The sequence below is a fragment of the Anomaloglossus baeobatrachus genome, chromosome 3 (assembly GCF_048569485.1).
Source record: "Anomaloglossus baeobatrachus isolate aAnoBae1 chromosome 3, aAnoBae1.hap1, whole genome shotgun sequence".
Lineage (NCBI taxonomy): Eukaryota > Metazoa > Chordata > Amphibia > Anura > Aromobatidae > Anomaloglossus > Anomaloglossus baeobatrachus.
This window is the reverse complement of record NC_134355.1, coordinates 465,844,717-465,865,044: the sequence shown is the minus strand read 5'-3', so window position 1 is coordinate 465,865,044 and position 20,328 is coordinate 465,844,717. Positions and strand designations below refer to the sequence as shown.

General features: G+C 42.9%; 1 protein-coding gene across 5 annotated transcripts in view; it reads right to left on the bottom strand.

Annotated features, from left to right (window-relative positions):
* The window catches only part of MCF2L2 (MCF.2 cell line derived transforming sequence-like 2), a 644,468-nt gene that overhangs the window by 37,526 nt on the left and 586,614 nt on the right, over nucleotides 1-20,328 (bottom strand). For all 5 annotated transcript variants that reach the window (XM_075340561.1, XM_075340557.1, XM_075340558.1 and 2 more), the window contains one exon: nucleotides 15,718-15,830. In XM_075340561.1, coding sequence (XP_075196676.1) covers nucleotides 15,718-15,830 — 113 coding nt within the window. The remainder of the gene's footprint in view (nucleotides 1-15,717; nucleotides 15,831-20,328) is intronic.

Here is a 20,328-nt window from a genome sequence, read left to right as displayed (position 1 = left end):
CCCGCAAGATAACTTCTCAGGAGGAATGTTTGTTGCTTAGAAAATCCAAAGTTTGTTGCTTAGAAAATCCCTATTCCACTGCAGCAGAGCTCCAAAAGGCCTGGTCACCTCAAGTCCCTGTGTCAACTAGAACAGTTTGTAGGATTCTGTCTCGAAATGGCCATCCATGGTCGAATCAGTGCCCAGAAGCCAGCACTAAACAAAAGGCAATTAAAAGCCGTGTGGCATTTGCAAAGTCCCACAGCCTGCTAAAGAGATAGACGCTGGAAAAGTGGCAGAAGGTGGATTTCTCTGATGAATCTTCAGTTGAATTACACCACAGCCACCGCAAATACTGCAGGAGACCTTCTGGAGCCTGTATGGATCCAGAAAACAGTTAAGTTTGGTGGTGGAAAGGTCATGGTCTGGGGTTACAGTAAACATGGGGGTGTGCAAAATATTTCCAAGGTGGAAGGCAATATCAATAGCCTAAAATATCAAGAAGTATTAGCTACCTCTTATATTCCCAATCATAAAAGGGGTCAAATTCTGCATCAGGATGGTGCTCCATCTCATACATCCATCTCTACAACAAAGTTCCTCCTGGCAAAGAAGATCAAAGTGCTCAAAGACTGGCCAGCCCAGTCACCAGACATGAACATCATTGAACATGTTTGGGGTAGGATGAAAGAGGAAGCTTAGAAGACAAAACCAAAGAATCTAGATGGACTCTGGGAGGCATGTATGTAAGACTGCATTCTTTGCTATTCCTGATGACTTCATCAATAAATTGTATGAATCATTGTTGAACCGCATGGATGCAGTCCTACAAGCTCATGGAAGTCACACAAAATATTAAATCCATATTTAATAGCACCACAACTTCATTCACCATACATATCTTTGTATTAAAAGTTAATTTGTTTGAATTTCACATTACTTTCTGTGGGCGACAAAACTTTTGTCTTGCCAAAATCTGACCTTTCTGTGTTTAAATGATCAATATTTCAGCTTTGCAGCAACTTTATTTTCATAACCTAAATCAAATTTGGGAGGGTTTCAGCTTTTAAAAGAGTAATTTATGAAACCAATGGATGAATTTAAAGTCAGGTTATAACCTTTTATTTACATAACATGGATAAGCGACAGAACTTCTGTCAGGGACTGTAATTTATTGCTTTATTCAAGTGTTTTGTAATGTAGGCTGGATCAGGTGTCTGGTCTGGTAACTGTGCGCCTTTTTTCAAGTTGTCTATCTAATATATAAAGCTGAATGTGTGTATGTATGTGTGTGTGTGTATGTATGTATGTATTTATGTCCGGGATTGGCATCTGTACCGTCGCAGCTACAGCCACAAAATTTTGCACACTCAAACTTCTGGACCCCAAGAGCGTCATAGGCTATGTTTTGTGGGGAAATTTTAACCCCGCGCTTTACAGTCATTCGCCAAAAAACCTGCCTCCATTAAAGCGAATGTAGCTGGGAGCCACAGTGCAGCCAGAACTTCAGAAGAATGCGCAGTCACGCCCTTAAATGTTATGTTGGCATGTCACAATGCAGCCAGGGAAAGAGACAGACACAGACAGGGAAAGAGGCAGACACAGACAGGGTAAGAAACAGACATAGACAGGGTAAGAGACAGACACAAAGAGACATACACAGACAAAGAGACAGACTGACAGGGAAAGAGACAGACAGAGACAGAGAGGGAAAAGAGAGAGACAGGTTAAGAGACAGACACAGACAGGTAAAGAGACAGACACAGCCACAGGGAAACAGACAGAAAGGGAAAGAGACAGACAGGGTAAGAGACAGACAAAGACAGGTAAAGAGACAGACAAAGAGACAGAGGGAAAGAGGGAAGAGACAGACAGGGAAAGAGAGGGAAAGAGACAGACAGGAAAAGAGACAGACAGGGAAAGTGACAGAGCTAGACAGACAGACAGGGAAAGAGATTGAGACAGACGGAGAAAGAAACAGAGACACTCAGAGACAGACAGGGAAAGAGACAGACAAAGAGATAGAGAGACAGAGATATATATATAGAGGGTGAAACAGACAGAGAATGGGAAAGAAACAGAGAGACAGTTACTATTCCGGGAATACATTCTATTTATACATTCTATCCCGGGAATGTTAATACATTCTATTTTGTTAACAACAGTTATTAACCCAGGCGTGTGTATGTATGTGTGTGTGTATGTATGTATGTATGTATGTCTGGGATTGGCATCTGCACCGTCGCAGCTACAGCCACAAAATTTTGCACACTCACACGTCTGGACCCTGAGAGCGTCATAGGCTATGTTGTGAGGCGAAATTTTATCCCCGCGCGTTCCAATTTACCAATCAATTTTGTCCCTATCTACATAATGGGGAAAAAGTGAAACGAAAAGTGTTGGGGGCAAATCACGCTTTCCAATTTACCAATCAATTTTGTTCCTATACACAATCTTACTTATGTGGCCTGTTCAAGAGTTGGAACAGACAAAAATCTGTTCGTCTTTGCACCTGAAGGAAGAACTAAGAATGTCGTGTTTCAAAAGGCTCTCGAATAAGGAGTAGAAGATTACTTCACATTACTTGGCCAATTTAAATAAACAATTTAATAATTACATTTATATCTATTTGTTTTGTGGTTTTTGTGTGCAGAATAAATTTTTGTTAATACATTCTATTTTTTTAACAGCAGTTATTAACCCGGGCGAAACCGGGTAGCACAGCTAGTGTGTGTATATATATATATATATATATATATATATATATATATCATAGTATCATAGTTTTTAAGGTTGTAGTGAGACTCTAAGGGCGGCTTTGCACGTTGCAACATCGCACGTGCGATGTCGGTGGGGTCAAATCGAAAGTGACGCACATCCGGCGTCACTTTTGACATCGTAGTGTGTAAATCCTAGATGATACGATTAACGAGCGCAAAAGCGTCGTTATCGTATCATCGGTGTATTCTCCGACATTTCCATAATGCCGGTGCAGAGACATGTACGATGTTGTTCCTCGTTCCTGCGGCAGCACACATCGCTGTGTATGAAGCCGCAGGAGCGAGGAACATCTCCTACCTGCCTCCCGGCTTCAATGAGAAGGAAGGAGGTGGGCGGGATGTTTACATCCTGCTCATCTCCGCCCCTCCGCCGCTATTGGCCGCCTGCCGTGTGACGTCGCTATGACACCGCATGACCTGCCCCCTTAGGAAGGAGGCGGGTCGCCGGCCAGAGCGACGGTCGCAGGGCAGGTGAGTGCATGTGAAGCTGGCGTAGCGATAATGTTCGCTACTCCAGCCATCACAAAATATCGTACCTGCGACGGGGGCGGGGACTATCGCACTCGACATCGCAGCATCGGCATGCGATGTCGTAATGTGCAAAGCCCGCCTTAGTCCATCTAGTTCAACCTGTAGCCTAACATGTTGATCCAGAGGAAGGCAAAAAAAACAAAACAATGTGGCAAGCAAGCTCCAATAGGGAAAAAAATTCCTTCCTGACTCCACATACGGCAATCAGACTAGTTCCATGGATCAACACCCTGTCATAAAATATAATATACATAACTGGTAATATTAAATTTTTCAAGAAAGGCGTCCAGGCTCTGCTTAAATGTTAGTAGTGAATCACTCATTACAACATCATGCGGCAGAGAGTTCCATAGTCTCACTGCTCGTACAGTAAAGAATCCTCGTCTGTGATTATGATTAAACCTTCTTTCCTCAAGACGTAGCGGATGCCCCCGTGTCCCAGTCGCAGGCCTAGGTGTAAAAAGATCTTTGGAAAGGTCTCTGTACTGTCCCCTCATATATTTATACATTGTAATTAGATCCCCCCTAAGCCTTCATTTTTCCAAACTAAATAACCCCAAGTTTAATAATCTGTCTTGGTATTGCAGCCCACCCATTCCTCTAATAATCTTGGTCGCTCTTCTCTGCACCCTCTCCAGTTCAGCTATGTCCTTCTTATATATCGGTGACCAGAATTGTACACAGTATTCTAAGGGCGGCTTTGCACGTTGTGATATCGCACGTGCGATGTCGATGGGGTTAAATCGAAAGTGACGCACATCTGGCGTCGCAGTCGATATCGCAACGTGTAAAACCTTTTTGATACGATGAACGACCGCAAAAGCGTCGTCATCGTATCATCGCTGCAGCCTCCGACATTTCCATAATGCTGGTGCAGCGACAGGTGCGATGTTGTTCCTCGCTCCTGCGGCAGCACACATCGCCGCAGCCGCAGGAGCGAGGATCATCACCTACCTGCCTCCCGGCTGCAATGAGAAGGACGGAGGTGGGCGGGATGTTTACATCCTGCTCATCTCCGCCCCTCCGCTTCAATTGGCCGCCTGCCGTGTGACGTCGCTATGACGCCACACGACCCGCCCCCTTAGGAAGGAGGCGGGTCGCCGGCCAGAGGGACGTTGCACGGCAGGTATGTGCGTGTGAAGCTGCCGTAGCGATAATAATCGCTACGGCAGCTTTCACTAGATATCGCACGTGCGACGGGGGCGGGACTATCGCTGCAGCATCGGTAACACATTGTTACCGACGTCGCAACGTGCAAAGCCCGCCTAAGCGCGGTCGCACTAGTGACTTGTACAGAGGTAGAACTATATTTTCTTCATGAACACTTATACCTCTTTTAATACATCCCATTATTTTATTAGCCCTGGCAGCAGCTGCCTGACACTGTCCACTAAAGTAAAGTTTACCATCCACCCATACACCCAAGTCTTTTTCTGTGTCTGTTTTACCCAGTGTTCTACAATTAAGTACATAATTATACATTTTATTTCCTCTACCCAAGTGCATGACCTTACATTTATTTACATTAAACTTCAATTGCCACTTTTCAGCCCAATCCTCCAATTTACATAAATCTCCCTGTAATAGAAAATTATCCTCCTCTGTATTGATTACCCTGCAGAGTTTAGTATCATCTGCAAATATTGAAATTCTACTCCGCATGCCCCCAACAAGGTCATTAATAAATATGTTGAAAAGAAGCGGGCCCAATACTGACCCCTGTGGTACCCCACTATGAACTGAGACCCAGTCCGAGTACGTACCATTAATAACCACCCTTTGTTTCCTATCACTGAGATAGTTTTTAACCCAGTTACACATATTTTCCACTATCCCCATTATTCTCATTTTATGTACCAACCTTTTGTGTGGCACCGTATCAAAAGCTTTTGAAAAGTCCATATACACAACATCCCCATATCCACATATCCACATATATATATATACACGAGTATATATGTATCTATTTTTATATATATATATATATATATATATATAAAAATAGATACATATATATAATACTACATATTTACACCCAGCAGGGAAAATAGGTATGTGATACAGTGGCGATGTTTTAAGTTTTTCCACCTACAAAGAATGGAGAGGTCAGTAATTTTTATCATAGGTACACTTCAACTGTGATAGAATAAAAAAAAACAACTGAAAATCACATTGTATGATTTTTAAATAAATTAAATACAAAAAATTGTAATTTGCATTTTATTTCATAAAATAAGTATTTGATAAAATAGAAAAACAGAATTTAATATTTGTTACAAAAACCTTTGTTTGCAATTACAGAAGTTAGACGTTTCTTATAGTTATCGACCAACTTTACACACTCTGCAGCAAAGATTTTGTCCCGCTCCTCCACACAGATCTTCTCCAGATCTTTCAGGTTTCAGGGTTGTCACTGGGGAACATTGAGTTTCAGCTTCCCCAAAAGATTTTCTGTTGGGTTCAGGTCTGGAGACTGGCTAGGCCACTCTAGGACCTTGAAAGGCTTCTTACGGAGCCACTTCTTAGTTGCCCTGCCTCTGTGCATCTTGTCATTGTCATGCTGGAAGACCGAGCCACAACCCATCTTCAATGCTCTTATTGATGGAAGGAAGTTGTTGGCCAAAATCTCGCAAAATATGATCCCATCCATCCTCCCTTCAATATGGTGCAGTCATGCTGTTCCTTTTGCACAAAAGCACCCCCAAACCATGATGTTTTCACCACCATGCTTCATGATTGAGATGGTGTTCTTTGGGTTGTACTCATCCTTTTTCTTCCTCCAAACACAGCAAGTGGAGCTGATACCAAAAAGTTCTATTTTGGTCTCATCTCACCACATGACCTTCTCCCATACCTCTCCTAGATCATCCAGATGTTCATTGGCAAACTTCAAATGGACCTGGATATGTGCTGGCGTGAGCAGGGGGACATTGCATGTCCCTGAAGGATTTTAATCCATGATGATGTAGTATGTTACTAAAGGTAATTTTTTAGACTGTGATCACAGCTCTCTTCAGGTCATTGATTTGGTTCTTCCATGAAGTTCAGGCCTGATTCCTGACCTTTCTCAGAATCATCCTTACTCCACGAGGTGAGATCTTGCATTGAGCCCCAGACCGAGTAAGATTGACAGTCATCTTGTGTTTCTTCCATTTTCTAATAATTAAGCCAACAGTTGTCGCCTTCTCACCAAGCTGCTTGCCTATTGTCCTGTAGCCAATCCTAGCCTTTTGCAGGTCTACAATTTTGTCCCTGGTGGCCTTAGATAGCTCGTTGGTCTTGGCCTTGGAGGTTGAGAGGTTGGAGTGTGAGTGATTGAGTGTGTCGACAGGTGTATTTTATGCAGGTAACAAGTTCAAACAGGTGCAATGTACACAGGTAATGAGGGAAGAGTTGGAGGGCTTCTTAGGTTATGTTCACACAGGGCGTTTTTGCAGCATTTTTTTGCAGTTATTGCCTTGGTTTTATGCAAATCCAATGCTAATAAAACACTCCTTTTTACAGTCCTAGCAAAGTCTGCGATTTCTGAAATCTCATGCACACACAAACAGCTGCGGATTTTTTCCTGACTGTTTTGACAAATACCTGTGTTTTTGGTCCGGTTTTGCCTTGAAACAACAGAGTTTGTAGAAAAACAGCTGCAAAAACGCCACAAAAAAGTATGAAAAACCACACCAAATCCACAGATGACTCACAGGAGACATCCTCCCAGAAGATCAGGTATCAGGTTTAGGTCAGGAAAAAAAAAGGCTGCAAAAACACCCTGTGTGAACATGGCCTAAAAGAAAAAATAACAGGTCTGTGCATGTCAAAAAAGTGTTCAAATACTTATCTCATGCAATAAAATTTAAATTAATTATTCTGGTCAACACAAAAAAAAATCTCATAAAAGGTAATATGTCTGTTTTATGGAGTTTGATGCACTTATTCCAAAAATATTCTTAGCTTTGCTCTATCACATAAAGTTTCTGAGACAGAAGTATTGTTATGTTATTTCTGCATTTTCAATGTATGCTGGGCCCCTCGTGATATGCTCAAGTTGTTCAAATGGTCTTCGTGACTGGTTGAATATGAGGAAAGTGGCTATGACATTTGCTGTTCCCATGATTTGGAGAGAACCCAAAAATTTGTGATGACTGCTACTTTTGTTTTGTCAAACTGAAGGGCTTTTCTACAAAGAGCAAACATACGATAAATTACCCTGAACTTGAATCTACGATTAGGCCAGTTCCACATGATGGCACCTTGCTAGTTCCTGTACCACCTTTGTCTGGATTGGATGAAAATGAAGTAGAATGTGAAGACTATGGAGCTGACGCTACTGGCGAAGACATGCAGACCTCAAGTCAAGATGAGTATGTACCTGATGGAGCAGCTGAGCAGCCAGAATGCTTTACTCAACATGAATTAAATGATCTCATCAGAGACCTTTCATTGTCACATGATAAAGCTGAACTTCTTGCATCCAGGTTGAAACAGAAGAATCTTCTGCATGATGATGTCAAAGTGTGTTATTACCGAAACAAAAGTAACACTTTAACACAATTTTTCACAGTTGATGGACCAATGGTGTACTGTAACAATGTGAATGGCCTCTGTGAAGAACTGAATCAAGAATATTTTGTTGCAGATTGGCGATTGTTTATTTATTCCTCCCAGAGAAGTTTGAAAGCAGTGTTGCTTCACAATGGAAATCTGAAACCATCAATCCCTCTGATGCTGCGCCGTGGAAACTATACGTGCAACAGAAAAACTATATACATTTTGTAACTCAGAACAAAAAGATGATTCAGAAAAGTACAAAGTCACCTGCGATGATTACAAAAAATATTTTTTTGTAGACCTGTGTTATTTAAGAATCATACAATGTGATTTTCTGGATATTTGGATTCTGTCTGTCACAGGTGCAGTGTACCTATGATAAAAATGATAAAAATTACAGGTATCTCCATTCTTTGTAGGTGAGAAAACTTGCAAAATCGGCAGTGTGTCAAATAGAAATAAAGGAGTGAAGGAATGTCATCCTTCAAGGAGTGATGAGTACAATAAAAAAAAACTTTATTCAAAGCATTTTAAAAACACAAAAATAACTGCAGCATGTTAACACTGATGCACTTCTGACGCACAAAAAGACGCCGTTAGTCATATTTGTGCACCAGAAACGCGTCAGTGTTAACATGCTGCAATTTTTTTTAGTGTTTTTAAAATGCTTTGAATAAAGATTTTTTTATTCTACTCATCACTCCTTGGAAGATGCAGTTCCTTCATTTCTACTTTTCTGGTTGACGCCTTACCAGTTGTAAGAAGGCTACCGGTGAGATTGTTAATGGGAGGTATGTAACATATAAGTGGTGTGAGCCTGAAAAATGCTGACACTTGTAGTGCAGCATTTAGTTTTTTTTCCTTTCTTTTTTTGTTTTGGTTTTTACAGGGGAGACTCACAGATGGCTGGAGAGATGGGTGGATCTGGCCACCTACGTACCCCTGTCCATGGGTGTGTCACATGTGAGGTGACATGCCATTTTAATGGAGTCTGTGTTTGGCACATGGCTGTTAGTGTGCTGGAGGTCTCAGGCTGGGTGAAGCCTCTGAGAGGGTTCTGGAAATCAGTCTAGGTTTAGACTGGAAGCAGACTGCAGCCAGGCTGGTTAGTGCTGTGGCTGCAGGCCTGACCCTCTCCTGGAGGATTATACACTGGCAGAAGCCAGTGTGAGGAAGCTGCCATACCTCCCTATGGACTAATGGACTATAAGCCCACGGTATGTGGCTGGAGTTTGTTTTTCTTTTAAGCTGGGAAAGGCGTGTTCATGTTTAAGAGCGTTTTATGTCAAGTGTTTTAAATAAACTGCTGGAATTGTTGGAAAGACTGTATTTCCTGCGTCCCTGCCTATGCCTACCATGAGTAAATACCCATAATATATGAAATCCTGAGGCCATTGAGGCGTTGTGCGCACGCTGCGTTTTTTTGCTGTGTTTTTGTGTGTTTTTTGGGCGCAGTTTTTGTCCCAAAACTTCATGCATTGCCTTCCCCATCCAAGTCTATGAGATCTCATTTTTGCTGTCCGCACGTTGCAGCTTTTTGTTTGGCTGCGTCTTTGTGGTGACCACAAAGATGCAGCATGTCAATTCTTTCTGCGTTTTTGCCAGCGTTTTTGAGCCCTTCCAGTCAAAATATTTGACTTAAAAAACGCACTGGGCAAAAAAGCTGTAAAAAACACATTAACACGTGGCACAAAATGCATGCCAAGGGAGCGTTTTTTTGGTCACCACAAAGATGCAGCATGCGCACATAGCCCTAGTGACCACATTACTAATCTCTAATCTTTCCATTGCTCACCTTTGTTGTTTTTTTGTTTGGAGCAAATGTTTATCTAAAGTCTTTGACAATTTATACAAATTTCATTTAAATACTATCTAGCTTTTATCAAATTTTTTTAATTCACCCTGTCCTCATCCATTTGAATTGAGGAGGATGAAACCCTAAGAAAGTGCACAAGGAAATTTGCCAGCCTTACAAAACAGTCAATGTATTTGGATCCTACCCCAGAGAATAAAGGCCCCGTCACACGCTACGATATATCTAACGATATGTCGGCGGGGTCACGGAGTTTGTGACGCACATCCAGCATCGTTAGAGATGTCGTAGCGTGTGACACCTCCGAACGACTGTTAACAAGCAAAAATACTCACCTTATCGTTGCTCGTTGACACGTCTGTCATTTTCATAATGTCGTTCCTCCTTCTGCGCGCCGGTTGTTCATTGTTCCCGAGGCAGCACACGTCGCTACGTGTGACACCCCGGGAACGATGAACATCTTCTTTCCTGCGTCCCGCCAGCAATGGAACAAAGGAGGTGGGCGGGATGTTCAGGAAGAGGATGTTCGCCGCCCACAGCGACATCATTAGGGAGGTAAGTACGTGTGACGGGGATTAACGACATCGTGCGCCACGGGCAACAAATTGCCTGTGATGCACAAACGACGGGGGCGGGTGCGATCGCTCATGCAATCGCACGATATATCGTACCATGTGACGCCACCTTTATCAAACACAGAACCCACAACTTGTGGGCAGATCAGGGATCCAAGTTGATGACTATCAGGTTCTGAAAAATGAACTATTTGAGATAAAATTATGATGACCCAAAGAAATATTTATGCTGAACAAATTTTCACCCAATTTCTTACATTTGTATTTATCAAGCCTAATAGATTCTCATTAACAGTGTATAGGTGCAGATGTTTTATGAATCATGCTCAATATGAGGCGTATAAAAATCCCAACCATACCCACTGGAGCATCGATTTACAATATGTCCCTTTTTTAATGATAATAGCAAAAATGAACACAAGTTTAACTGCTTATTAAAAATTAATCCCATAATTGCCCATTTTAGATCCTAACTTGCAGAGGCAAATACCCCGACAGAACAGTTGTTGATGAGTCCTTGGTTCACTGTGATTCCATCAGTATCTGCGTTTGGTGTAAAATTATACTAGTTGTGAGCACAATCAAGGGTACATGTAAAAATGTTGTATTTATTAGTGGCACCACCACACCAACAGAATATCCCCATTTTTGTGAGTTAGTGGGAAAATTGTATGGGAGTTAGTGCACCCACTGGTAGACCATGGATACCACCCTATGTGGATAATTATTATACCAGCATCCAACTATTCCAGTGCCTCACAAGGGGTATTCCCCTCTCCAAGATCCTAACCCAATATGTAGTAGGGGTAATAATAATAAATATTAGATTAGTAAGTACCTCCAATTAGAAACATAGTATAGTTCTTCTAATTCACTATGTCAGTTGCCTCATATTCTGGGCATTGCAGGACCTATAACCACTCATATTTTCATAGTTAATTAGTTGATAGTGGTCATAACCATGGATACCCAAGGTCCTGCAATGCCCTGAACATGAGGTAAGCGACATAATGAATTGGATGAACTATACTACATTTTTGATTGGAGGTATTTGCTAATATTTTTATTATTACACCTATCACATATTGGGATAGGATTTTGGAGATGGAAATACCCCTTTCAGCAATGACAGACTATTGTGTTTCAAGGACAAGAGGGGTATCATCTTGAAAACAATATACAGTTGTAATGCCACCCAAGTCCCAATACGAGGTACCAGTATAGAAGGCCACAAGCATTCTCCCATAATATCCTTTCCCAGGTAACGTTCCCCAAACTGGAAAAGGCCAAAAAAAGTGCAGTGTGTACCAAGAGGGGGATAACAAAGCATTCAACTTAGTGTGAAAACTGCCCCAAAAACCAGGAAGGAAGGCAGGAAGAATGTTTCAGGATTTATTACAAATCCCTTGAATATTTATCTACCCTGATGCATCCGCACAGCTTATACCCCAGTCTATTCATTGATTTACTCCCCTTTTATTATTGCAACAAAACTTTTGCTAAATGTCTAAACTTTCAACAAATTCTATAGAAACTGTATCTAAACGTGAACTAGTGCTGACCCAGACAAATGTTCATGTGTCACAATTTATTTCCCCAAACCTAACTTCCCTAAAATTTAATTTGAGAATTGCAGTACTTACGGTAATTTTTTTCCCATTTATGCTGAATATTTAAAACATAACTAAGGAAGGATGACACAAAGGGAAACATTGTAAATTTAACTTTGCAAGAAACTGCTGCACGTAAAGAGTAAATGTTTTAATTTATATTTCAGAAATCAACAGTCCACATGAAGATAAGCAACATTGTAATCTATCTTCTCAGAAAAAGCTTCTTTCTTCTGCATTGATCTTTCTCTCTCAATTTATGGGTAAAATCTGTATTCATTGAAGACAAACTTTCCTATTCTTGAGATAGGAGATAACAGTTTGTGCTTGTAAGATTCTATTGAAAGGGGAGGAGCTAGGGGCAGATACAGATATTCTGCTGCAAGTGCAACAGAAAGGACAGTTAGGCCGGGTATACATAGCCGGCTTTTCGCCGGTTTAACGGATGCGGCGTACGCCAGTACAGTATGATACAGTACAGTGGCAGCGCCGCAACTTCCGGGTCACATGCTACGGATATATGACAGCATGTGACCGGCGTTTGCTGCGCTGCTAGTGTACTGTATACACTGTACTGGCGTGTGCCGCATCCGTCCAACCGGCGAAAAGCCGGATATGTGTACCCGGCCTTAAGGCCACTTTACACACAGAGATAAATCTGCGGCAGATCTGTGGTTGCAGTGAAATTGTGGACAATCACTGCCAGGTTGTGGCTGTGTACAAATGGAACAATATGTCCATGATTTCACTGCAACCACAGATCTGCCAAAGATTTATCTCTGTATGTAAAGTGGCCTTTACAGTTAGGCCGTTTAATCAATAAAAAGCAAGGAAAATCATCACAGCAAAGTCTATGAGAATCCTGACTTGCTGTGTCCACGTTGCTTCTTTCTTCCTTGCATTTTTTTGTTGCTGAAAAAAGAAGCAACATGTCTATTGTTTTAGCGTTTTTTCCTGCTTTTTTTTCCTTACTTCAATGGAGTCAGTGAAAAACGCAGGAAAAAAATGCATGTGTAATGCCCACGTTGCTTTTTTTTGTGGGTTTTTCATGTGCTTCTTGACATCACTGGGGTTCACTGCAATAGAAATGAGTGATCCTGATCAGCAAAGATCGGAAAAAATCGTACAATCTTTGGCCAGATCAGGATCGGACATCCGATCATCAAAGGATCCTGCAAAGGATAGGTAAAAGATGGGATGGTATAAACCATCCTGTCTCTGCCCATCACAGCCATGTCAAGCATTGACATGGTTTCGATTAGCCACTGTAAAAAAAAAAAAAAGCAAAAGGGTTAAAGCAGTACATACTGGGTCCAACAATTATCTCTAATGAATATTCAGTGCTTTCCCCACCCACCGGCATATCTGATTGGCAGCAGTCAGACCCCGCCCCCACACAGCGCCTGTAGATTGGTTGGAATCCCAGGCGCTGTCTCCGGGTCTATATATGGTATAAAATAAATAAAACAATTGGCGTAGGGTCCCCCCTATATTGATACCAGCACAGATAAAGCTGGCTAAAGGATGCAGTGCCCAGCCATGCGGTTATCTTGGCTGTGTGTCAAAAGAAGAGGAACCGCATGCGGCTTTTTTTTTTTTTAAATGATTTAAATAAATAATTTAAAAAAACAGTGTGCGGATCCATTTAATTTTCATACCCAGCCATAAAAAGCCCGACAGCTGGGGGCTGGTATTCTCAGCCTGGGGAGTCCCATGGTTATTGCGAACCCCCCAGGCTAAGAATAGCAGCTTACAGCCACCCTGGAATTGTTACATCCATTAGCTGTGACAAGCCTGGCGCTTTACCCAACTCTTTCCGATTGCCCTGGTGCGGTGGCAATCTGGGTAATATAAGAAGTTAATAACAGCCCAAAGCCGTCACTAAGCTATAGATTAGTGATGGCAGGCGTATATGACATCCCCATCACTAATCTGTAAGTGAAAGTAAATAAACATTAACACCGGACAAATCCGTTATTTGAAATAAAAGAAATAGAAACAACCTCTTTCTCACTTTATTAACCCCCAAAACACCCTTGAAGGTCCGATGTAATACACACGAAGTCCCACGACGATTCCAGCACTGCTGCATCTGAAATTACAGCGTGTGATCATGGAACATTAACCGAATGCTGTAACTACAAGCAGAGAGTGAGCCGTGGCCAGCGGTGACGTCACTCAGGTTAGTGACGGTCACAGCTGGACGTTCATCTGTGACTGCAGGTAACCTGAGTGATGTCACAAGGTGAATCACGTTTATGACGGCGGATCACCGGGGTTTCCTGCAGATCCACTGGCATGAACTCTATTCACCTTGTGATGTCACTGGGGTTCCCTGCAGCTACACCTCGCGGTCTTTACTGCAGGACCTTGTGTAGGAAACTCTGGTGACGTAGATGCCCTTGTCTGTGAGGCGATCTGTAGTTCAGTAAACCAGGGTCGTCATGGTGATCACCCAGGCTTACTATGGCAGCGATCAGATCCCAGTGATTGCATTCCACGGACACAATCAGTAGAGAGAGGTAAGTTATTCCTGTCCCTGCCTCTAGAATGCTGCAATCACATTGATCGCAGCATTCAAAGGAGTTAAATTGCCGAGAGTGGCGCAAGCACCGCCCCGAGTAAAGAGAGCATGAAAAAAGCACATTTTTTCAGCAGCTTTTTACTGCCAAGACATGCTTTTTTTGTGTTGGAAAAAAAAGCAAAAAAGCACTATGGGCACGTAGCCTCACCTTCTTTTCTTTTTTTTTTTTAATTGCCTGGGAATTCCAAAAGCTATCTACAATCTAGATAAAGTTCTTGAGGGTACAGATTCCAGAATGGATTCACTTCTATTTCTAAACTACTTTGCCTCTGTAATCTTAGTACAATGCAGTAAAAATCTCCAAATTAAGCCTCAAATGTGCCTTGTGGCTACTGCCCTTCTGAGTCATGCTCTGTGATCTGGCAGCAGATTTCCACACATAGGCTGTGTGCGCACGTTGCGTTCAGTGTCTTGCAGTTGTAAACGCATCCTCTGGCAGAATTTGGCAATGTCAAATTTGGTTTTGACCACAAAAACGCTGGAAATACGCATGCGTGTTTCTAGCGTTTTTACCGCGTTTTACATGCATTTTCTGTGCTTAAAGACAGATGCGTTTTCAATACAAACACACTACTAAATAAAGTTTAAACATTCAAACACTATGAACAAAATGGAAAAAAATTATAAGCAAATATCATGCTTGAAATCATACACAAAATAGCTAATTTTAATAAAAAGATTAATGTGATATAATTATGTATAAAATAACGTTAATATATTGTTTTTCACTTTTTTTTTATAGTCGGACTATATGTGTGTGAAAAAGGAGACGTCATGACCTCACTGTATTGTCAAAAACGCATGCTTTTATTTTGTCAAAAAAGCATGCGTTTAGCATCAAAAAAGCATGTAAAACGCTAGGGTTTTGATTTAGGATGCGTTTTGATTGACAATTGACATGCTGCTTCTTCAAACGCAGAGATTTTGACAAATTTTCTGCAACTAAAACACGGCGTTTTTTAAAAGCATTGTGCACCCAAAAAAGCCCAATTTCCCAGGTGGTGTGCCATTCTTTGCTCCCATCAGCGCTCCTGTGACGTCATTGCGGGACACAGATGGGTTGTCATATTAGCCAAGGGTCATGACCCCTGTGTCTGTAATGAGGCTCTTCCTGTAAACGCTGGCTGCGAGCCGTCATTCGTAGAAGATCATGATTTTTGCTGTACAGTTCAGTGGTCTGATCACCTCTGCTATACAGGGCAGTGCATCAGTCTGCATCAAAGGGACATACAATGTATAATGACATTGTTCTGAGTGCACTAGTTAATACTGGAATAAAGATATTACATCTTGTTATTCTTACCACTGTCCATTCTCTCCACATTGTTGAAATTGTACTACATCCCCGGGTTGAAGGGAAAAGGCTGTTGGTGAACACGTCTCAAAACTACTTTCCACACAGAAAAGGCTAGAAACCTGCAAAAGTAAAACATAAAATAAATGTATATGTAGATATTTTCAGATCAAGTTAAGTTTTTTTAACTAGCTGAAGAATACACTACTTGTGGAGTACAATAGTCACTGTTTTATTGTAGAACAAGCGTTATGCAATTCAAAACTGTAAAGCTAGCATCTAGAGATCACTGAATTTTTTAAAATCTGAATATGCCAGGTATGCAAGGTTATGTAAAAAATTCAATTTACAGTGCGATTTGCCGCAAATCTCAATACTGAAAAGCCTCTAATTGCCCAGTAAATGTAACACTCTGAGGTCTCTTATGACTTTATCAAACTTCTTTCAAGCTCTTTAACACAAGAACAGCCCTAAGCCTGCTTTACACATTGCAATTTCACATACGATATCGTATGCGATTTGCAACGCCTCCATCGTATGTGTGGCACGTTCAATTTGTTGAACGTGCCGCACAAACGATTAACCCCCCGTCACACGTACTTACCTTCCATACGACCTCGATGTGGGCGGCGAATGACCACTTCCTGGAGTGGGAGGGACGTTCGGCGTCACATCGACGTCACGAGGCAGCCGGCCAATAGAAGCGGAGGGGCGGAGCTGAGCGGGACATAAACATCCCGCACACCTCCTTCCTTCCGCATTGTGGGCCGGGAGCCGCAGGACACAGGTGAGATCTGTTCATCGTTCCCGGGGTGTCACACACTGCAATGTGTGCTACACCGGGTACGATGAACAATCTGCCGTGCAATTCTAGAGAAAGGTACGATGAGTCTGCGATGAACGTTTTAACGTTCAATCGCAATCGCACGTACCTACCACACACTGCAATGTAACTTACGATGCTGGATGTGCATCACTTACGACGTGACCCCGCCGACACATTGTAAGATACATTGCAGCGTGTAAAGGAGGCTTTAATGATGTTAAAGTGACCTCACCATAAAAACAGTTGGTAACCACTATTACCCAACAGCCCATTTATTAATACAGTGCACTGACAGACTTTTCATGTTTTTACAATAAAAAAACAATGGTCTGAAAATTATCCCTCTTGGTCATTTTTCTGGACCAATGTTTGCGGAACACTAACTCAAAATGACGGTGTCGCTGTCAGAGGTAACATAATCCTGCAATGACTCTGAGACGTGTGATGTGCCATACACTCCATAATGCCCTCTGATTTCTCACCACTAATAAACTTGGGGGAGGCAACCCAATTGTGGCTTGAACTTCGTAATTCTACAGCCCAGATGGTAGTTGCCAATAGTGTTGGTCCTTCTGCTAGAGGCTCCCACATTCATAACCATGGTACATTTTCTTTTCTTTTACACTACCCTGTCCATTGCCATTTCCACCTTTTCTTGTGCTACACATTTTTTGCTGAGCTACACTTCCTCCTTTTCACCACTTACTGTTGCTTAGTGTTCAGCGGTAAGTGAAAGTCCCAGGACCAGAGCACTGCAACCGTGGAGAGAACAAATCAGCCTTCCTGGTATTGTAATACTAATGCATACTAGGCTACTCACCTGCTTACCTACTGCTCAGAGAATTTACTACTGCTGTACAAGTTCAGGCTTCCCGACCTGTGCTCACTGCTGCTGTCACCATTGCAGTGTTCAGAGTTTAGGTATTACACCAAAACCTCCTCAATTACATATGAATTTAAAGTTATTTTTGTCTCGGGGCATGGCCTGCAGGGAGATGTGAGTGGACATGCCTAGCAAGAGCTCCTGCACAAATCCTTAGAAGATCCGCAGGGTAATGAGGAGCTTTAATTCTCTTCTACTCACAAATCTCCTGAAAGGTCTCCGGTAGGTACCGTCGGGAGGTTTCAGTGCTGTGAACCCCAGCCTGAAACAACTTTATGACACACCAGAAGAGCAAGAGGAGCAGAAACGCTGATTCCACTAATATGGTGCCATGGAGTTGTCTGGCAAGCAGTGGGGGACAAATGTTGGCACTCACTTGGAGCGCTTTGCCAGAGTGCCCTGTTCTGAGTTGTGCGACACTTTTAATATACCAGCAGGAGGAACCAGAACTCCTGGTATACGCAGGGTGGTGATGAATCCACTAGGTGTCACTAGCTCCACCTGTGGATCCGTCAGGGAAAGTCGTGCAAGCCGAAGTCAGTGCCAAGAGATCACGCAGTACTAGGGAGGAGGCGGCGTCAGAGTCAAGAGAGAGCCAGGTCAGAAGCCAAGAGGTATCGTCAGGGACCATAGGAAAACTATACCGGAGTCAGTAACAAGCTGAGGTTGTGAGATGGGAGAGAAGGTAGTAGTGGGGGAACACAGAGATGGAACAACAGAGAATTGGCTGCAGAGGGAGGACAGGAGTCAGGGAGGAAGGACGCAGTCAGGAGGACGGGAGTCAGGGAGGGCAGACAAGGTAGACGGGCAGGATCAGGCAATTGTATGGGGACCAGAGAACAAAGAGCAGAACTATAACCAGCGCCGATCCGATGGAAATGATACTATGATAAGGCGCCGTGATCCATGAAACAAAGCATGCAGGGATAGGCTCCTCCCACTGGCCATGCTTCGGAAAACACCGACTGCCAGAACAGGCACCAATGACAACTCTGCAACAGCAGAGATAAACATAAACAACACTACTCCTGTGTGGGAGAAACGGCCTGAAGACCTAAGTACAGGTGCTGGTGGGGGATGCCCAAGAGGGCTCCGTACTCTTGTAACGCTTCTTCCTTGGCCTCTCTGGACATTTTGCCTAGCAACAGCTTGAAGATCCGGCTAGAACCTACTCTGGAAAATGAGGAGGGTGAGTCCCCCTCTGCAGAACCTACCATAAAAGATGGGTTTGTAGTGGTTTCTCTGAGCAATAACACACTAGCTTCTCTCATTACGCATGTGAGCGATGTTAAGGAAAAAGTGTTTATTCAGGCTCACAAAAAATAATATACATCTGGTGGCGGGTCCCAAAAAGAGTGGAGGGCCAGGATCCAGTGGCCGTTTTGATTCTTGGCTCCTGCAGAGCTTTGGGAAAGAGGCTCTTTTATCCTTGTTTGCCAAAGAGAGTGCTCACAGGATTCCCATGCGTCCCTTAACTTGTGGTGTGCCGCTTCGATCAGTATTGATTAAACTACTCCATTTTAAGGATCATGACACTTGTGCAAGGCTAGAAAATAAGATCACCCCGACTTATGTGTTGAAGTGAACAAAAATACTATCTTCCTGACTTCTCTGCAGAGGTTCTAAAAAAGAGGACCTATTTTATTGACATAAACGGCTTTGCTCCCTGGCTGTCCTGTATGCAATGATGTATCACGCTAGGCTGTGGGTAACCGCCTTTGGCAGAATATTCATGTTCGAATTCTCTAAAGAATGAGCGCCGGCTAAGACAAGGTGAGTCGTGAATAGAGATGAGCAAACCGGTCGCGGTTCGGCTCGAGTTCGGTTCGCCGAACGGAGGTCTCGTTCGAGTTTGGTTCGTCGAACGTTCGACGAACCGAACTCGAACCAATAGGAAATAATGGGAGGCAATCAAAAACACATAAAAATGCATGATAAATGTACACAAACAGTTAATAAACATTGCCATAACACTTACCGGTCCCCGCGATCCCTCCTGCACTCTGTCTCCTGCCGCTGTTCCATCCGAGCAGTGATGCAGGACCTATCGTGACGTCAAAATAGCCATGTGACCAGTCACATGGCTATTATCTCATTGGCTACAGACTGGTCACATGACTATGACGCGTCATGTAGGACCTGTCATTGCACTCTCCGGTACACGGTGCACATTTGTGTATCGCCGTGTACCGGCGACATGCTCTAGCACACGGTCGACTCCCCGTTCCGTTAGGGACCGGCTGACACAGCTGGTCATTAACGGAGATTACCGTTGCCATAACAACGCAGTTAGCGGTGACGTCACCGCTAACCGCGGCTCCGAGAGCACCGTTGCTATGGTAACGCGTCTGTCAGCGTTACCGCTGTTACCGCTGACAGCCAGCAGCACTGATCTCTCACGGAGTGAAGGCTGCACGCTGCTTCCCGATTGTAGTGAGGATTTTAGTGAGGATGAGGTGCCCCAGCTCATCAAATAATGAGCTGGGGCACCTCATACTCACTACAATCCTCACTAGTGTAGTAGTAGTGAGGATTGTAGTGAGGATGAGGTGCCCCAGCTCATCACAGGATTGTAGTGAGGATAAGGTGCCCCAGCTCATCAAGTGATGAGCTGGGGCACCTCATCCTCACTACAATCCTCACTACAATCCTGAAGTGCAGTTTCTTCAAATTCATTTAAAGGCACTTGGAACGCTGAAATTGCTGCTTATAATTTAAGCCTCTATTAAAAACCTTTTTACTTATGGATTGAAAAAAACTCTCCAGGTATCTGAAAAATCATATTGCAGTGATAGTTTCAATTGGCATTAAATATCATATGCCTTGAAGCATCACTTAATATACTATACTAGATTTAATAATTGCTCTACTACCGGCCGGGGTACTGCAACCAGACACCTGGTATCTGTTT